The 21354-nt window shown below is 31.7% G+C and overlaps 1 protein-coding gene across 11 annotated transcripts in view; it reads left to right on the top strand.

Annotated features, from left to right (window-relative positions):
* LOC145284872 (chymotrypsin-like protease CTRL-1) overlaps positions 1–11745 on the top strand; it is a 157223-nt gene extending 145478 nt beyond the window's left edge. For all 11 annotated transcript variants that reach the window (XM_080133892.1, XM_080133883.1, XM_080133889.1 and 8 more), the window contains 2 exons: positions 2357–2511; positions 10599–11745. In XM_080133892.1, the coding sequence (XP_079990018.1) occupies positions 2357–2511; positions 10599–10922 (479 nt within the window). In that variant the 3' untranslated portion in view covers positions 10923–11745. The remainder of the gene's footprint in view (positions 1–2356; positions 2512–10598) is intronic.
* The last annotated feature ends 9609 nt before the right edge of the window (positions 11746–21354 follow it).

Here is a 21354-nt window from a genome sequence, read left to right as displayed (position 1 = left end):
TATATATATATAATTTATGCATCTTCTTTTTTATAATTATTATGAAAAGAAGGAATATGTCCTCTTACTACATTTAGCCCTACTCTTCCCAATGCTCTAGTTACAACCGCTACAGCTTTTATTGCTCATAGACAGCAAGCATCCCAGTAATGCAACCGCCATGAATTAGCAACAAATAAGAGGCTACTATTTGAGACCATTGTTTAAAGGAGATGAGCAAGATGTCGTTTACATTAAAATTAAACTTCTGCATATCAATACAGGTAGGGAATCAATTAAAAGGGAGGAATTTTAAAGTCTTACAGTCCGAGGAAAGGAGCTATTAGAATAGAAGTCTCTCCGGCATTTTGTTGCTAAACGGTTTATGCAACCGCCATGAATTAGCAACAAATAAAAAAACATTGCATCAAGAAACCATTGCAAAGCTGTAAATGCTGCTACTAATAGTATTCTGAGATTACCAGAAAACGCATTCAGTCGCAGAAAGTCGTAAATCTATAGTGGTATGGTTAATATTAAGTTAATTAAAAATGCCACTGACTATCCAATCACCATTATGCTGCGTGAACGGCAACTGATAAGACTAAACTGCTTTACAGGCCGTTTATCTTAAACTCCACTTCACTTAGACTGCACGAACAATTCCTATCCTTAAATTCTCATTAGATGATCATAACTCATTCCCAAGGATATCATTAAAAATAAACTTGGACCCATGCAAAGCAGGTTTGCAACGCATTATTATCTCTGCTATAGTAACAAAAATAATTTGGTGAGTTGGTCATTGTCCTCACCAAAATCCTTACCGAATCTTTTTTCCCTGATAGGTAGAAATTCGCCCTGTAGCATCAGTGTTTAGGGATGCTGGTGAAAGAACCGACTCGAAAAGTTTATTCTTCATCAGTTTCCTCACATTTTTGTTAAAAATCTTTAAATCATTAAGCAGTCTATTAACAATCCACCGTATCGTAAATTCTAAACTTCTTTGTGGAGTATGGATTTAGACGCATATCTTAACGGTCCTCTGAATGCATAGAGCATACACTGTTCAATGTTGGTAAGAATATGATGATAGCCCTTGATATATCCAACGATTTTGAGAGTGTTTGGTATGAAAATAATTTCATACAGTATCGATTCTTAGACCTTTATTATTCCTAATTTTCATAGATTACCTTTCTCATGAAATTGCGTCGCAGATAGACAGTTTCTTTCTTTTTTACTCTTTTTTCACCCCAAAAAATGCACAATGCCACTAATTCGTAAGAGGCTACTATTTGGGACCAGATTTGCGAGCATACTATCTAGGGAGTTGGGTAGTGATATGTCTGTTCAGATTACACTTGAGCTTCTGCATGTCAGTACAGTCAGGGAAGCAGAGCTCTGGGAGAGAAATCCAAAGCCTAGCAGTTCGAGAGAAGAAGCTTTTTGAGTAGAAGGCTTCACAGCATCTCGAGTTCTCTACAGTGAAGGGATGGGATTTTGTTGCTTGTTTGGTTTGTCGGATAACTTACGTCGAGGAGGAACTAGTGCTTTAAGCTCGTCCTAACATTTCCAATTAAAGTACAGGGATGCCATATTTCGGCGATGAATAAAAACGTTGAAGTTTGGCCGACAGTGCAGGACCTAACCTAATAGGTTAGCGAGTTTTTTTCTCCCTGTCTCGCAACGAGAGATTTGTGGCAGATGTATGAGGATATCACGCTCTACTCTCGATATATGGGCAGAAAAAATGCACACATATTCAAGGCAATACTTGAACCCTGAGGAAATAAGTTCCAGGACAGAAATGGATTTTTTACGTTCAAAGTTTCTAAAACAAAATTCCGTTGTTCAACAATTACAAGACACTTTTTCAACTATCGATTGTCCACCCGAGAGTCTAACATTGAAATTTCTTGGCCTAACATTCACAGATAGTCTGAACTTGAACAAATATGTAGAAGATGCTCTCAAGTCTGCTGCACCGAAGATAGTCTTCTTCGACCGTGTTAGAAAACTTTTTTTCACTTGTCAGCCTCTGATTTATCTACAAAGCCACGATTTCGGCTGGTGCACCAGCCGTGTGTCACTCTTTCTAATTCAAAGTCAAAAATGTGTCTCTAATCTCTAATCTAATAAATCCCACACTGTCTACCAAACTTCAGTCTTGTCCCATCACCACAGAGTTCCATTTGTGTGTGTTTTTTTTTTCAGAGGTTCTTAAATGAAATTTGCACTAACGAATTTTTTCCTTCAATGTAAATAACCCCAGACACACTAGCAATGTGCGGTTAATATAAGTAAAAACGAAATCATACAATCTTATGTAACACAAGCGTCATTTCTGGGACTTAAATATGTATTTTTTCATCAGGTGCCACGCCGGTGACAACAAGTCGATTATATAACGTCATCTTACCAGTACTTCCAATCGAAGAATGCGCTAAAAAGTTTACCGAATTGATTGACGGCGATCCTAGCACCAAGATATGTGCAGGTTTCTTCAACAAATCAATGGGTATTTGCTCAGTAAGTTTCCTTTATTTTTTTTATATGATTTTAGATTTTCTATGTTTTTTTTTGTTTTTTTTTTCGTCTCGTTTTAGCTCTTGTCTAGTGATGTATTTATTTGCTTCCCACCTGAGCAAATTGGGCACAAGGCCGTTTTTTAATGTGGAGAGAGAGAGAGAGGGGGAGGGAGGAAGGGAAAAGGGGACTAGCTCCCGAGAGGTGGGAAATGGGAGCTGGATAGTGATTTACACACTGGTATGTAGGGTTGCCCCTACATGGACCAGAAGATTGCCGCAAGGGTAATGGTCTTTGATTGCAGCATCTGCCGGAGCAGATGGTGTTTATTTGCTCCCCCACTGAGCAAATTAGGCACAAGGCCGTTTTTAATGTGAGGTAAAAACCAGCTCCCCTAAAAGGGGTCACTCTGGTTACCAAAAATAATAATTGTTCCAGTATAGAGGGTTTCCCCTCCATTGACTGGTACAAATTATCTTAAGTGCACTATCTGCCGGAGCAGATACTACACTTTGATCTTGACCCGAAGGCCACAAAGGTGCCTCCCTGAGGAGAGGGAGTATCTCTCTTGTCTAGTGATGCTCAAATCTTTGTATAGTCCTTTCCGGTTTTTTTTCTTTCTTTTTTTATTTTGTCTTGTTTTAGATTTTGTCAAGTAAGTTTGTCTAGTCTTTGTTTTATTTTAGCTTTTCTCGCTTAAGACTCAAATCTTTGTCTGGTCCTTTTTTGGTTCATTTCTTTGTAGATTCTTTTTTTCTAGTTTTACTTTTTGAGTAGTAAATCTCAAATCTTTGTTTATTTTTCCCTTCTTTTCCTGTTGTTTTTTTTTAACCGAGTCAAGCTTAATTTTTTTTTATCTGGTTATTTCTTTTTTTCTTTTTTATCTCGTTACAGTTCTCGCGTCAGGCCCAATTTATACTTCTTTGTCTACTGTTAAATGTTCAGAGTCAAGCTAAAATATTTGTCTAGTCCTTTCTGTTTCATTTTTATTGTATAGTTTCAGCTTTGGCAGTTAGATTCACAAAGTTGTTTCTGTTTTCCCTCTCTTTGTTTTGTTCAAATCTGTGTTTAGTTCGTTTCTGTTTCATTCTGTTTTATTCTTCTTTGTCTCACTGGCTAACGTTATTTAAAAGGACAAGGTAGTCAAGCTCACCTCAAAAATAAGACCCATGCGCTCCCTTGTCTACTCAATTTTCCTGTATACTTTTGAAACAGAGATCCTTACAGCAGAATTAGAGAAGAGGAGTCGGGCCTTTTCTTTTATTTTTTATTGTTCTTTGTTTCTATGTAATTTTGCAATGACTCGAGCTTAAATATTCGAAAATTTGAAAACAAAATTCAATTTTATTTTTATAAATAGAAATGTCTATTAAAATCATTTTTGCACTCATCTGGTTTTATAATCGTTAAATCTTACATTTTTAATATCGAGTGCTTTTTAAACAGTGGATTTCTTATTATTATTGACCCATACGTTTGACCAAACGTTACCACTGTTACCGGACATTTAAACATTATTTAACCTCAACTTCCTGCCCCCGAAGACGTGCCGGATGTTATCTCCATCATGACGCATAAGAAGCAGCAGAAGAAAAAAAAACTGTCTGTATTTCCTGAAGAATATTTTATTATCCGAAAATTTGAAAAATAAATCGATTTTATTTTAATAAATATAAAAGTTTATTAAAATTAATTTTGTACTCGTCTGGTTTTTCAACCGTTTACTCTTAAATTCTTAATATCGAGTGCTTTTTACTATTATTATTGATAATATTGAGTAGATTTATTATTATTATTATTATTGTTTGTCATTTTTGTTTTCGCCATCTTAATCTCATTTTTGTTTTACATAGGCATCACACTTATCAAGACCAAGAGGCCACTCGATGATAAGGGTTAAAGAGTGCACAGTAGAAATTGGACAATATAGTAACCGTTAGTAATGGAGATTTGGTAAATTTGTAAACTTATGTGAAACGGCTCATCAAAAACTTGTTTACGTTAGACTTGAAGACAACCATATTATAGTCAGTTAGAAAGCAGAAAAACGGGAGACAATTCCATAGGCGTGCAGTTCTAAGAAAGAAGCTTTGCTCATGGAATCTACGCTTAGGTCTAGGCACAGATAAAGAGTGGAGGAAACTAGTGATAGTGTTTTCTGCTAGACGGGTGTTTCTTGTGAAAGTTTGGCGAGAGGAGACCATAGAATGGAGCTCAGCCGAGCACCTGCCATGAAAATAACGATAAAGCAGAGATAAACTCGCAACATCTCTTCTGTGAGAAAAGGGTTGCAGGGAAGAGAAAACGACATCCCTCGCAAGGCTAGGAAGTCTATTTTGAACTCTATCAAGGCAGGATAAGTCCTTTCTATCAGCTCCTGCCCAGTTTTTGTGGAGTCAGGGCCCCAATATGTTGTCTAGTCCTTTTCATTTTCTACTTTATTGTCTCATTTTAACTTTTGCAAAGCGTTATAGCTATTCCTGAGCTATATTCACGTATTTATCTAATTCTTCCTAATATATTTTCATTTGACTCATTTTTTGCTTTTATCGACTGTTGTGATGTGACCAACCTACGGATAAAAATGAACTCTTCCACTTATTCTTAAAACTGGGGAAATATGTTTATAGCATATGAGCCCTCCGTGTGTAGCAGTCAGACTGACGTATAACCACATTTATTTATTTGTTGCACTTGATATTTTTTTCAATACGTTTTGTTTCCACAAATTATCGAGTTCCGTTTTTCTTCCAAAACCTTACATAACAACAACTCACAAAACATCTAATCCGCCTTAAAACCAGTCAATTTTTATTAGTTTATTATTATTATTATTTCAATTAGTTTTATGACATGTCATTATTATTTTAATTAGTTCTTGTATTATTTTAATTATTTTGTGATGTTCTTATTATTTAAATTAGTTTATCATTATTTTTGTGACATATTTATATTGTTATTTTAATTAGTGTTTTTAATTATGTTAATATCACAAAACTAATCGATGTCACTTTCCCGAACGACTATGGCATTAATAGAGTTGAACGGGAAAAGATAACAAAATATCAGGAACTAAAGAATGATTTAAAAACGACATGGTCCCTTAAAGAAAGCAATATTAAACCAGTTGTGATAGGAGCAATTGGCCTAATGAAAAAAAATCTTAAGAAATACTAAGAAACAATGCCCCCCCCCCAAGGCTAAAATAACTTGTTCAACGCTTTTAATTAAAAATTTAAAAAAAAACAAACATTTACTCATTTTAAAACTTTATCTTGCATTATGTCTTGTTATATTTGTTAAACAACGTGGTTAATTTAAATTAAATTTTAATCACATCCTCACATGTGAAATAATAGCGTAATTAAATTTTACCCAATTAAAGTTTGTGAAACATTTCTATTGTAAAAAGACGTAAAAAACTCAGCGAAGCGGAAACTCGGAAACAAAAGGAAACGAATGTTTTATCTCATGCGTTTCTATGAATATTAAAACAAATTACTATATAGTTATCTATCTTACGAAAATAAAATATAATTACGAATTCTTTTTTTTATGATTATCTGTCACTTAGGCACCTCCAAAAGTCACCACAGAAATAACCCCGATGTAACTTTATTATAAATTAATATCATCAATATAACTTTTGTACCATTTAAAAGAAGAAGGGCAAAATAAACTAGTAATAATAATAAAAAAACATTTCATCGTACGAAAATAATGAAATTGCGACACGAAAATCGTGTTTATATAATTGGCGCTTTAAAATAACGTTCCCATGTAGTAAGCATTTCAAACGTGAAAACATACCCTTGTTTAATAAATCTATCAAAAATCAACTAATGGTCAGATTTTCTTGAAATTTTCGATATTTATCCATTTTAGAATGAAATTATATATAAAATGCAGTTTCCGTAAAATATACGAGAGGAAATATTTTTAGTGCGTGCCCCCCCCCATATTTATTTTTTCGAAATTTGAACAAAATATATTCAAATCTATCGAAATTTCTATATATTATGAAACATAAGAGTTCAAATAAGTGAAACATATTTATTTTTTGAAAATTTTAAATGCGCATATTGAACAAAAACTTACCTTGATGTTTCAATTTCAAAAATGATATAAATTTAATATTATTATGTTTTTTTTAAAATAGCGTTTTTTTTTTCAGATTAATATATGCTATAATCAGTTGAATTTCCAAGAAAAAGAAATTTCCTAAAAATTAATTAATTTTTAAACGATTAAAACGATTAAAATTCCATTATTTCAACATGTTCCATTACAACATAGATGTTTAATTATGTTTAATTTTTTTTAAATATTAAGATTTAATATAAACATGGCTCTTGTCAGCTATTTTATCACCAGATTAAAACCAATTTGAAAATATTATTGCACAAATATTAATCATTTTGTAAGCCCCACTCATATTTTGTTTGCCTCTTTTCACTGAACGAAATATGGAAGTCGGAAGTTAACAAAATGAACATTCAGTAAAACCGTATTTCATATTTAATATACAAATGTTTATAATATTATTAATCATTAAACTGTGTAAATCTTAAAACCTAACAAAATTATAACAAAGATTAATTATTAATTGCAGTTTGAAGAAAATAAACAAAGGTTTTAGAAAATCATTAAGTCGCTTCTGCTTTTCCATAGTTCGTATAGTTAACACAAATCTGACGTCACGGAATCATGCGTATTTTTTTCACATTCGTTTGGCAATGCCTCAAATAACACGATAACTAAGTAATAACAGAAGATATTTGCAAACGAAAACATTTATTGTATCCAAAAGTGGCAATATCAATTAATAATTGTATAAACATCTATTTAAAAGTCTGAAAATAAAAATATAAAATATGGCACTTGTGCATAATTTGAATCAGACGTAACTCAGCGTTCGATCGGCTTTGCTCGGAACATGACGGCAACCGCCGAGCTTCGCCGAACGTCGCCGATTATGAAAGCGTAACAAACGCTACTCCGCCCAAAATGAAGGAAGCATGTAACCATAATAATTTTAACAGAAAAAATAAACAAAAACCCCAAAAACATAAGCATTTTTTACGTCATGTTCCGATATGAAAGCCGATCAGACGCTGAGTTACGTCTGGTTCAAATTATGCACAAGTATCGAAAATATAATTTTTATCAAACAATTTCGTAATGAAAGTAACATTGTATTTTTGTATAGTAAAAACAGTTAAATTAATTAGAAGGTGCGCATGGAAAAACTGAAAGAATTGACAATGGTATTTTATTAATAAGGATAAAGAAACATTTTAGTAAGAAAGATAAGAAAATAATTTTGTAATAAATAATTTTTGGTTAATTATTTTTTTTTTTTTTGTCACTGTCGATAATACACAAAATGCACACCTTTACAATGTCCATTTAAAAAGATTTTCGGGTATGCTACAAACGAATATCATATTCAAAATTGGGGCCGCCAAGTAGTTTTGAAGATATCGACATCTTCATAATCCAATGTTGTCTCTTGTAGTTTGCAATGGCGATCATTTTGTGCGGCTTAACCATTTTTTTTTAATATTAAGATGGAAAGATCTCGAAAAACGATACAAAAAAACTGGCAAGAATGACTAACCACGACACATTCCTAAGCAGATGCCGCGATCTAAAGCTAATACTACCAGAATTAACCTTAAAACTAACAATCATTTCCATGAGAAAATCAGTTCTTATCTGAAGCAAGAAATTTATGAATACACAAACAAACACACACACACACACACACACACACACATGTATGTATAAATAGAAAATCTCTCAGGAATCTTTATACCGTCCCCATAAATAATCAAATTCTATCCAATTTACACCATTAATAATTATTATACTACCACCTTATATTCATTAATCCTTATCCTCGAGTGGCCTTCGGGCCTTGATAAGTGATGACCTCCAAAGTAAAAAAAGATAAATACATACATACATACATGCATACATATCAGCCCATTGCAAAAGTTTTTGCCGGTTTGTAGAAGGACATTTTAAACATTTTTAATTTATTTTATACATATTTCTATTATTTAAACATATCACTATGATTAATTTAAAACTTTTTTTCAGATTAATAAAGGATCATTCATATGTTTTTGCAATGTTCTCATTGACCCGAAAACAACCTTCTTTAGTCAATATGAAGAAAGTATTCTTACATCATGATAATGTTCGTCCTGATACAACACTACTGACTAATAATCTATGGAAATTTGATTGGGACATCTTACTCCATCCTGCATATTGTCCTGGCTTAGCTCCCTAATATTATCACTTATTTCGACAATACAGTTATGTTTTCACAAAAAATCAAGACAACAAAATATAAAATGAGAACATCATATTTTGTATTTACTTATGCGTTACAATTGTTTCATAACCATCTGGACAATTTTAAATATTATATCACTTAAAAATATTCCAAAACAGCTACTCTTCAGACGGCAAAGTATAATATTTATACATATATGAATACATTCATAATCTCTATTTTAAGAGATCAAGCAGTTGGACCTACCTGCTCAACACTCTTATATTTTCTTTACATTTCTATTTTTCGATAGCCTTCGAATTTAGTGATTGCTCCATTTTCGTATTTCTACTTAATCTTTTTGTATGGTTTTTTTATTCTCATAATTGTTTTTCTTCCCCAATTTATTTATTTATTTGATTTATTTCCCAAAAAGTACTAATCTACACCTTCAAATTCTAGTTTAAACTTAAATGTTCCACTATTACTTTCTCAATCTACGATAGTTTCGTATAAACTTTGCTTACATATTACGATCTATTGATTAATTTTGCTTTACAGGCTATTTCTTTAAAAGGATTGTAATTAAATAGTTAATTTAAATAGTATTAATTAAAAAAATATCTTCATCCCATACTGGTTATGTCAATAATTTAAATTTTAAATTTATCTTTTCAATTCTTATCATTATCTTAGTATTTTTTATCTTTCTCACTATTATCACTCGTAATACTTTACTTTTAATAAGTATAACTCTGTTTTGTCAATTTTTATCAATTTATCAATTTATCGAAATTCCAGCCATTCATATTTCAATATTTAGACTTAGTGTTTATTAATTAATTTCTCACTTAGTTTTCCTCAACTTTATATTTTGATTAAATTTATTTTAATCCATCCTAATCTGTTTGTCTCCTTATCTTGCAGTTACTTAATGTTAGATTCTTTTCATTCTTATGTTATTCAAATTACCCAGGTGTTATTTTATTACTCCTAACGATTATTAAAATTAAAACAGCTTCTATTTCTCCTATTTGAGTTATAATTATTTTAGTTTCTATATGTTATGTTGATGATCCAATAATTATTGTATTTTAAAATCTTAGAATTAAATTTAACATTCTCTTTTCGCACTTACATTTCACCCTCAACATATTCTGTAAATTTTTCTTTTTTTTTTTAGTTTATTTTAATCAGGTTTTAGGCGTGATAACAGGAATTTATTTCTATGAAAACAGCTTTGTATAACATCTAACTTTTTGTTTAAATCATCCTCTTTAAAATTCACTACGTGGTATGCCTCAAGTAAACATAGATTGCATCTTTTTGATTTACTTAGTTTGTACTTTTTATACTCATCTACTATTGACCATTTTAATTCAAATTCTTTTTTATTTTTACGTAGTTCCCTAACAAAGTCACATAATGCAGTTGTGTTTCTCTTCTTATTTTTAATAATTTTTTTTTTTTGTTTTTGTTCTATCCTTATATCTATCATTATCCTCATCCCGATTTGGTTTTGTCTTTCGGTATCTGTCTTTAAAAAAACATTCACTTCCTCCGAGGTATATCTTTCTACTACTATCCGCCTTTACTTCACATTTGTATACGCTTTCAGCAATTAAGCAGTTGTCATTTAATGGGCATTCGTTAGGTATTCTACAGTTACATTTTCTTTCTAAATTTAGTTTACCTGTTATCCTATTATTATTTACTATTTTGACATAACGCATGTTCATATTATTTTCATACTTTATTTCAAATTAGTTAACTATATTTTATATGTATTTTTTTTCAAATGCAGGGTGACAGCGGCGGTCCTTTGATTTGTCGAGAGGACCGAAAGTGGGTTCTTTCAGGTATCATCTCTTTCACAATCGCGAAGTGTCCAGGCGTCTTCACTCGCGTGTCATCTTATGCGAACTGGATAATAAGGGTCATAAGAGAGGACCAGCAAAAAACAAGAGCAAGTGAGAATATGAAACGAAGAAATCGTATCATGGCGCAATACTATCAGAACCGATTTGCCCAGATTCCGGCGCTGTTTAACGCCTATCCTTACTACAATTTTGTTCTTGTCAGGAGACCGTATCCACTTTTAGACATGCCTATACCCATGGGGGTATAGTCATGAAATGGAGCAGTGAAAATAAAACAGTTTGTTAATTAGAATACAATACATCTCGCAGTGACAGCTCATCACTAGGAAGAATGGAACTATAAAACTGTAACACACCCATTATTAATTGTCACTGGCAGATATGTACATTGTACTAGCTTTATCCACATGGTGTTGTCCGGGATTCAGTGAAATTATTTTAAGTTTCAGTTATTCTTTTTTGGGACATTTTTACAAATTAGACAAAAACATTTTATTTGTAAGGTAGAGAATCCTTATTATAGACTTAAATTGAAAATAGGGGTTATTCTCCCCTATTAATTTATTTTTTACATGGAAATCTACGCTTATCAAGGCCTGCAGGCTATTCGAGGATAAGGGTTGATAAGTGTTATGTAGACGGTGAGACAACACCATGATAATCAGTAATGGTGGAACTCGAGTATGGTTTAATTATATAAGAGAACGGCTCAACAAGAACTTATTTACATTAGACTTAAAAACAACCATGTTATAGTCAGTTGGAAAGCAGCCCCACGCTATTGTGATCCAGAGACTGACAGTTCTAGGAAATTATTGAATATATTTCATCTTAATATTCCTCTAGAGTAGACTAGGTAAGATTTAAAATAAAGTATAGCCAAGTGCATCATTATATTGTTAATAACATGGCATAGAAATAACGAATAAAAATGACTAGTGGGAAGCAAAGAAAGATTTGTCAGCTTAAAAGCTATCTGAGTCTAACTTTGAAAGTCCGGCAGGATAAGTTTATATGTTATATAACAAATCACATATTTACATACAGTACAATAAAATAAAATGTAATTACTCCTTGTTTTACTTTTTATTTATTGTTTTTAAAAATGAATATTTTAGTTTCTTTGAAAAGTTGATGTTTAGCTTCACTATTTCTATAATCAGGGAGAAAGAATAATACATTTTTTTTTATTTTACTTGATGATTTCAGAGATTGGTAGACAAAAAAAGGATATTATAATACGATTCTAATCTTATTTCTCACGAGCTTTTCAAAAAGAATATTTACACTTTTAGCAAAAACAAACAAGTATCTTCTGAGATCAATGTAGTTTTCTTGAAGCATTGTTGAACGTGTATATATAGGAAATTTATAGAAGACGGTACAATGCAGAAGTGTAATAAATAGACAAAAATCAAGCCAATTAAGAGGTATAACAGTGGAGTAATTTATGCGGATTCAGCTTTACAATACACAATATACTGTATATATATATATATATATATATATATATATATATATATATATATATATATATATATACTGTATATATATACTGTATATATATATACAGTATATATATATATATATATATATATATATATACTGTATATATATACTGTATATATATATACTGTATATATATATACTATATATATACTGTATATATATACATATATATACTGTATATATATATATACATATATATATATATATATATATATATATATATATATATATATACTGTATATATATATATATACTGTATGTATATATACAGTAGCGTCCAAAACTAAGAGACGACATTTTAAAACCTAATATTTCTTTGAAATAACAACTGTGAAAAGCTGAAATTTTGACAACTGGTAGTTGTTATTATCCATAATAACATACTAAAATGTGAATCATTTGCAAAGGATAGAAAAAGATTTATAACAATTATTTATTTATTTTCAAAATAGGAACGTCCAAAAGTAAGGGACAAAATTGAGAAAAACAATGTAAATAGCCAAAAAAAGCAATAAAAATACATGTACAATCAATATTTAGTAATTACTCTCAATGACAGCTGCACATCTTTGACTATATGCTACTGTATATATATAAATATATATATATGTATATATCTATACAATATATATGGAATTTATTCTTATATGTTATATGTGTATAACGTCAGCGTTGTAACCTATCTTTTTAATATATTCATATGAAGAAGGCTGGGAATTAGGAATTTACTTGGACCATTCGGTCGGCGCGTCATTGTCTAAGATAAAAAAATATGTAAGGTTACTGTATAAGGTTTAGTCCATGGAGAAAATATCCAATATGGACATACAAATATCGTGAACGGAACAAATCTGCAAAATGTACCGATTTTTTTTATTTTGGGAAAAACAATTGGTAAGATGAATAACTCTATCACATAGCAAAATTGTTATTTATACAGGCTTTGTTTTTATATCTTAGCAAGCATAGAGCTTTTGATTTAAAAATCTATCTACAAAAGTAAAATTGTCTGTTTGTGTGTCTGTGTGTGCACATTTCTCTAACAAATTACTCTGTGAATTTTCAGTCTACAAACTCGAGATTTGACACAAGGGGCATTGAGAAATCTTTTTAATCGGTTTTGGGCTAGTAATTTGGCTGTCAAGGAGTCAAAGTTCAACGATTCGACCTTTTAAAACTCTACCAAACTCCTCCGCCAATTTTGGGTCTAAATAGTTGAAATTTTAGATGTAGGTTACTTGGACATGGATTAAACTTGTTAAATTTGATTTGAGCCCAAAACCATAAATATTAAGGGGTTAAAGTTTAAAAAAATAACCTTTGCGGTCTCTACCAAATTTCTGAGCCAATTCTTGGTCTAAACATTTGAAATTTTACATAAAATATATTCAGACATAGGGCAAGCTATTTAATAGGTTGTTTGGCCGAAAATTTGGCTGCCAAGGGGTCAAAATTCAAAAGATTTGACATTTACGATCTCTAGCAAACTATTCAGCCAATTCTGGGTCTAAAAATTTAATGTTTTTTCATAAAGGGTATTCATGCAGCAAGCTTTTTAATCAGTTTTTGGTGAAACTTTGGCTGCCAAGAGATCAAAGTTAAAAGAGTTGACTTTGCAGACTCTACCAAACTCCTCCGCCAATTTTGGGTCTACCCATTTGAGATTTTGAATGTAGGTTACTTGGACATGAGTCAAACTTTTTTAATATATATATATATATATATATATATATATATATATATATATATATATATATATATATATATATACATAAAGTTATAATCAGTACATAGGGCCCGAGCAAAGCCAAGTAAATATTTGTAAAAACGTACATTTTCAGAAAATCTGTGTATATGTATTATTATTTGTACTCACTAGGAGTTCTTACACAGGTCATAATCAGAGATTACTCACTGACAATAACCAGTAGTGTTCCCTGGAGTCTGGATAAAAACAAGTTTCCTCAGATTTCTAGTAGTTTCTACCTTTTTGCAAATGAATTCGTGTTATCGCAAGAACTGTTTGCAATTGACTTCTCTCTGGCAACACTCATTGGTCTTCATTGGAATTTAAATGGCAACAAGTTTCTTCAGGGTCCCAGTCCTCTTCGTGGAGGTATGCCTTGTGTTTTCTGTTCTCGGTGTGTTCATGAATAATGATTTGTAAGATGTATAAAATATTGGACTTTGTTATTTATTTACATGTGCTCTTTTGTAATATTGTAAACATTGAGCTTTCGATTTAAAAAATTCAGTGTACATGAAGAATAAAAAAGGCAATTTCATATATATATATATATATATATATATATATATATATATAATTTAAATGAAATACTGAAATGCCGTAAAATTACAGATTGTATATTACGGTAAACATAAAGTCAAAATTATTATTCATATTAATAATTATAAGACGATCCCAAGCAGATAAAAAAGCTCAATATGCAAGGTAGAGCAATAATATAAATGGAAATTCTGAGTTAAATTTTGTAGAATTACAACAAAATTTATTGTTTGTCAAAGGATTACAAATAATTATTAAAGCATTTTCATAATCCCTGGATGAATGGCTCATTACATCAAAGAAAATGTAATTAAAAAATAGATGTGGGTAATTATATGTTTTGCTTATAAGCACATGAATTGAGAATTAAAATTGAGGTGATTGTGTAAAAAGGATACCCAAAGTTGAAATAATGAAAATACAGGAACATTTATAAAATCCAATAATTACTGGCATATTCCAGAATGAATTGCGTTTTTTAATAGCATATTCCAGGCTTGAAGGTACAATCCAAGTCATGTATATTTGGTCATCCATTATTTCTGATGTCGTAAAATCCTTTAGAAAGTCCTTTAAATAACTCGATATTCGTGTAGCCCTACACACACACACACACACACACACACACACACACACACACATATATATATATATATATATATATATATATATATATATAGTGTAAAATCTTGTTGAAAATTCAAAGACTCACGTTTTCTTTTTTATAACCTTCGTTTATTCCCTGGATTTTTCCATTACAGTTGTTTCATTAGTGGGTAGGCAATTTTACGATTTATGTGTCCATAAAAATATCCTGTCCCTACCAACTTCTTCAGATGTTTATCCATTAGATTTTTACAACAAAAGGTATATTTTTAACATGCTGAACATCGTATTTGGGTAAAAAGATTTCCAAAGCCATGCCTCCTCACTTCCTCCATCTTTTGGTGTTATGTAAAGATAGTTTTCCGTTTTAACCCGTAGTTTCGTATTTTTATTTTTTATTTATTTTTATTTATTAATTATTTATTTTTGTTTTAATTTCCCCTTTTTTTCATTTGCTTTTTCCAATTATCATATAATTTTATATAATTTTATTTCTACATTTATGCGTGTTTATTTTAATATTTCTTTCTTGCTTGGTGTTTTAATTCGTATTATTACTCGATCCTTCTGTTTAAAGGGGGTCACTCTCATGGTATCATTTTTATATCTAGGATTACCTCCCTTGCATCTTTTATCTTTCCTTATATTATACGTTTCGTTTTTACTATTTTTTCCTAATCTACTCTAGTGCGTGAAATTAAATATCTGCTTCTGTGCAAACATCCGTGGATTACATCTAGTCGTTTGTTTAATACTTTTTCTGTTGATATTAGTATATGGTATGATTCTAATATACATAAGTTGCATCTTTTCGATTTACTAGGTTTATATTTTCCTCTTTATCAATTATTGACCATCTTAATTTATATTCAGTTTTATTTTTCTTTAATTCCTTAATCCATACAGCTAAAACGGTTGAGATTTTCTATGTTTTTTACCGGTTGTTTTCGTTATTACTATTGGTTCTCTTTCTATTTCCGTTATATTAGTTTTAGTTGTCACTATTGTTATGATCCTTTCTACTGTTGTTTTCATTTTATCCACATTATTGTTGTTATCGTTATTTGTGGTGTTATTTCCTTTCTCAGTTTCACTTTTAAACGATGCTAGGTGATTACGATATATGTCCTTAAAGCAAGTACCGGTGCTCCCCAGATATACTTTAGTTTCATTATTTGTTATAACTTCAAATTTGTATACTACGTTTGAAGTTAAACAGTTCTCCCCACACCCAACCCCCATGTGAGATTCAGTAGGGTCCCTGTAGTTACATTCTTTTACGTTGCTAGATTCATTTTCTGTCCTATCTCTATTTTTCAAAAATTTGTTAAATTTTATGTTATTTGAGCCAATTATGGTATTTGTTAAATTAGCAGATGTTGAGAACGATAGCTTAACAGTGTTTTTGCTAATTATCTTACTTACTTTACTATATTGCGGGAAATTTTTGTTTATAATTTGGTAAAATTCCCTTGGAATGTTATTTTTTATGTGGTGACTGAACGGTGGATTAAGCCACGTCTGGCTCTTCCTTCTATTTTTCTTTTTAACTTCTCTTTCAGTTTTATTATGATCTGTCTTTTCATTTTTATTTTTTCGTGTTTATTGTATGTTTTATTTTTCCCTTTGTTTTTCTTCTTTTTTTCCTTTTTTATATTTTCTCATCGACATGTTGTAAGATATTACATTTGCATTGTTTATTGTTCTTTCTGTACCTATGTTATTGTTTTGAGTTTCCTTAACAAATTTAATTTGTTCTTTATATCCTCATCTAGCTAAGGCTTGGTTGTAATATTCTTTGTTTTTATTGAATAATTCTTCATTTTGTGATATTTTGGATATTCTTTTTGAGATGCTAGGTATAAGTGCTTTTTTCATACTATTCGGATGGTTGGACTTGTGATATATGTAGAATAGCGTTTGGTTGGATTTATTTGTTGAGTTCATGTAGAATAATGCATCATCCCGGTATAGTTTTCCTCTTAGTCCTTGAATCATTTTATATAGTTCATTTAGTATATAAAGGCCTACAAGGTCGGTTACTTGTGCACTATCCAGTCCCCATTGTGATGTCAAAGTTGAGATTTCTGTTCTTTCTGGTCCATAGTTTGTTATCATATTTAATTAGAGTTCTTCTTACTAATCTTATAATGTCTCATTCTAATTTTGTTATCTTTGTTAGTTTTCTAGCTAGTTCTAGTGCTTCCTCGAAGATATTTGGTGAAATAGAGGAATAATAGGAATCTGTATCAAACATAAGGAATTATATATATATATATATATATATATATATATATATATATATATATATATATATATATATATATATATATATATAAACATTCCTTAGACTATTGTTTTTATCGATTCTACTCGTCTAGGAGCTAAAATTGTAAATTTTAGTAATTGAAATAAATAAACTCTTTTCGGACTATTGGCTTGATCAAAATAACAAATATTCCTTATATGCTTTAAATGGAAGGATAGACGAAATTAGGAATTTACTAAAATCATTCTTTTTTACTCGGCGTTGTCTGAGCTCAAAATTTCTAAAGATTAAGTGCCAAACGAAAGAGAGAAAAATACAGAGACAGTGATAGAGAGAGAGAGAGAGAGAGAGAGAGAGAGAGAGAGAGAGAGCGAGAGAGAGATAAAAAAACATAGCTAGAGAGAGGGGGCATATAGTAGTGTAATATAACCATTTATATATATGTTAGATAAAAAGCAAAGTACTTGTTTGTTTTCACTAAAATCTACTATATCTAATATAGAATATATCTAATATATAATCTTATGTCGGTTGAATTCTAAACAATATACCTAAATAGCATTTAAGCTGACAAGGAGAGTAGAAAGTGCATCTTGGGTTTATTTTCGACAACCTCGGAATTCTAGCTTCCCTATTTTGTTCTTTAGTCCTCCTATTCCGTAAGCGATGTTTCTTACTAAGAGGGAATAATTGCTGTTGTCTGAGTCAGAATCGGTTCAATGTAATACTTATATTTACAAGCTTTTGACATAGAAAAAAATGTAACTGTGATTTACAAGCTTTTTCCATAGAAAAAAATGTAACTGTGATTCTCACTAGCCAATTTTCATTTGTTGTCGTTATATTATGTATAATAATAAGCTAATATACTTTGCTACAATTTAATATTTAATAATTAAAAATATCATGCTTAATCAGGTTCGACATTTTTGATGCTATGGATACATTCTTAAATAAATTCATTATTTAATGCATTATTAAATAAACAGCTAAAAAGAAAAATCAACTAACATTTTTACGTGAGATTTAACGTTCTTTATTTACTTTTTAGTTCAATACTGAACCAAACAGAAAAGATGCGGTTAAACAACATGGAAGTATTTACAAAAACTAATTTGAGTGTAATGGGTACCGGGCAACGCCGGGTCGGTACAGCTAGTATAATTTAAATATTACGTTTTTTTTACACAGTAACAATTAGAATCGTAATTACAATAATTACCAAAGATTGTTATGCCAAGAAGCACAGTTTTAATTTTTTTTTTTTTTTTTACATTTTATGAAACACTAACCTCAAAACCCAAGGTAATGAGCCGTCACTGGATTATAACATTGTTAAATTACAAATAAACTGGTCAATTTGGATTAGGGAACTTTCTTTTGATGTTGAATATCATGTTTATATCTACTTTTTCAATAAATGGGTGAATTGGATTTAGTTTAATGGCCTTTTCTTGTGATCAATCATATGGATAAAATAGTCGCTAATTTGAATGGGAATATTCTAAATAAAGTTATTCAGTGATTGATTTATGTACGTAGTAATTGTGTTTACTTTTTATTGCTTTTTGCATGAGGAGTGGATGAATGATGGATGATTCCCTTAACCTTTCGGACTCGGAGAATCGCTCCACTATTTCATGGGACTTTTATCTTGGGTCCCCAAATTCAACAAAGATTAGGCCATTCCTGTAATGATCCGGTCTCTATTGATTTTGCAGTGGGAGTTAAGTTCTGTGCAGTTTTAGGATGTCCACTATTCCATACTGTGGAGTTTTAGGAGGTCCATCCACCTAGGATTTGCCTTCTCTCTTTGAAAAGGGATTAGTTTAATGCTTACAGGGCTGCCCAGGTATTTTTTGCCGATCAGAGTCGCACTCCTTGAGAGCGTTGACTTCTCAATCCTACTTTCCGACCTTGGTGTCTAAGTTCTGGCAGTGGGAAAGAACTATCATGCAGCATGTCTTGGGCAAGACTAGTCTGGCGACGCCTAGGTTTCAGAGCACATACAGCACCTAGTATTACCAAATAGTTGTCCAATTTAGTACTGACCAGACTCAACGTCGCTTAATTTCGCTGATCTAACGAAAACCGGCGTGTCAACATGATTATAATGTATACACATGAAAGTACAACAAGATTAAAATAAAATATACGTAAATCGGAATACTTCAATCATGAAAATATATTAGGTTTAACTACTTTATTAAGAAGAGGAAAATGAGGAACAAGTAACGGATAAATCTTTGCACATTCTGACACGAGGATCTGACATTTTGTGCGAATGGAGTATGATCTGCTTGTTCCTGAGAAACAATCTATCTCCTCATTCTGGCCTAACATTTTAACATTAAACAAACATTGAATAAACGTTAACGACCGTTCGCACATAGTCTTTTCATACACGCGTGTACCTGGACAACTGTAGAGTTTTTCCAGTGGGCAATCAAAATACGTATCAAAGAAAAAAGTATTTTTACATACATACGCGGTCACTAGTCTTCATTCTCCGATCGTCGCTTTTCCATGAGTCAATCTGATTGCGCCGTCCAGATTCTGTGGATCGGCTGTTTAACTTAGGCGAATAAAAATCATGTTTGAAAACAATATAAACTTTTTGGAGTTTAAAGGTTTTATTTAGAGAGTTTTCTCTTTTGGGGAGAGACCACATAAATTACTTCTTACTTAATTTTCTTGCCTAGTCTTAAAATGACCAACGAATGGGCAGTCTTGATGAAATGTTCAAACAGATTTCTACATTGTTGAAGACGGCTTTATGTCCGTTTTCTAACTCGAACTGCTAGAAACCCTTTTCTGTCCCTGGACACGTGATCATTTTTCTATGCACCAAAAAGCTCATTTCCTTTAAAAACTATGAGAAACATTTTCAAACATTGATTGTCATAGACGATGGCACCCTTCCCAGGAGTCTAACACCTTTGCCTTGCATTCTCCGGCAACGTGAAATGGAATATGTACAGGGTGGGGCGATAAAATTGTCGCACTAGAAAAGATGACATAATTCCATTTCCGTTTGATGAAAGCAGGTTTTCTCGTTTTATATTTTTGCTACAGACCATCTACTAGTTGGCAAATTGTGTACAAATCCCAAGAGCGTTAGCAACATTCTACAGGAGGAACGATAAAATTGTCGCCATAGAAAAGACGACATGATTCCATTTCCGTTCGATGAAAGCAGGTTTTCCTTTTTTGTTACAGACCATCTACTAGTGGGCTTGTTGTGTACAAATTTTAATTTAATTTCCCAATGGGAATTTTTTATCATGTCTGAAAGTGGCACAATGTTCAACAAGCAAGATCGGAGATGTGCCGTTGTTCAACTCATTCTCTATACCGATCAAAGTTATGATAACAGGACCATTGGCAGCACCCTAAAAATGAATCGGTGGATTGCCACGAATATCAGGGACATGCCCAGGGTGATGAAAACAAAGTTTCCGGCCACGGTTATGGTATTTGGTGCGGTTTCAAGTGTGGGCTTCATCATGCCACCTCACATCTTCGTTATCGGCTTCAAAGTCAACACCAAAGTGTACCTGGATGTACTGAAAAGTGTGGTAATCCCGTGGTGCAATTAGGTGGCCGCTAGCAGATCCTGGGTATGGCAGCAAGACTCGGCGCTGACTCAAATGTCCGAAGAGACTCAGGCTTGGCTTCAGAAAGAGTGCTACGACTTTGTACCCTTCTCTCACTGTTCTCCTCCTCCTCTGACCTGAACCGACTGGATATGTTCGGTCATATGTCGAGATCACTAACATGGCCTCCCCAGCCATCTGCTGGGTATTCGGCAAGCTCCTTCCAGCAACTGTGGAAAATGCATACTCCAAGTTCCAATCCCGTATCGAGGTGATGATTGAATAGATATCAACTCTACTACATAATTAAGTTTCCTGAATTGATTTTTCAATAAATTTTTTTAAATAAAGCTGTAGTGTTGTTTTCTTTAGGGTGACAACTTTATCGTTCCACACACACACACACACATACA

This window comes from Euprymna scolopes, chromosome 9 (genome assembly GCF_053919585.1).
Source record: "Euprymna scolopes isolate OS-2025 chromosome 9, ASM5391958v1, whole genome shotgun sequence".
Taxonomy (NCBI): domain Eukaryota; kingdom Metazoa; phylum Mollusca; class Cephalopoda; order Sepiida; family Sepiolidae; genus Euprymna; species Euprymna scolopes.
Note: the sequence above shows the minus strand (reverse complement) of the source record. Positions and strands in the feature narration are given on the sequence as shown.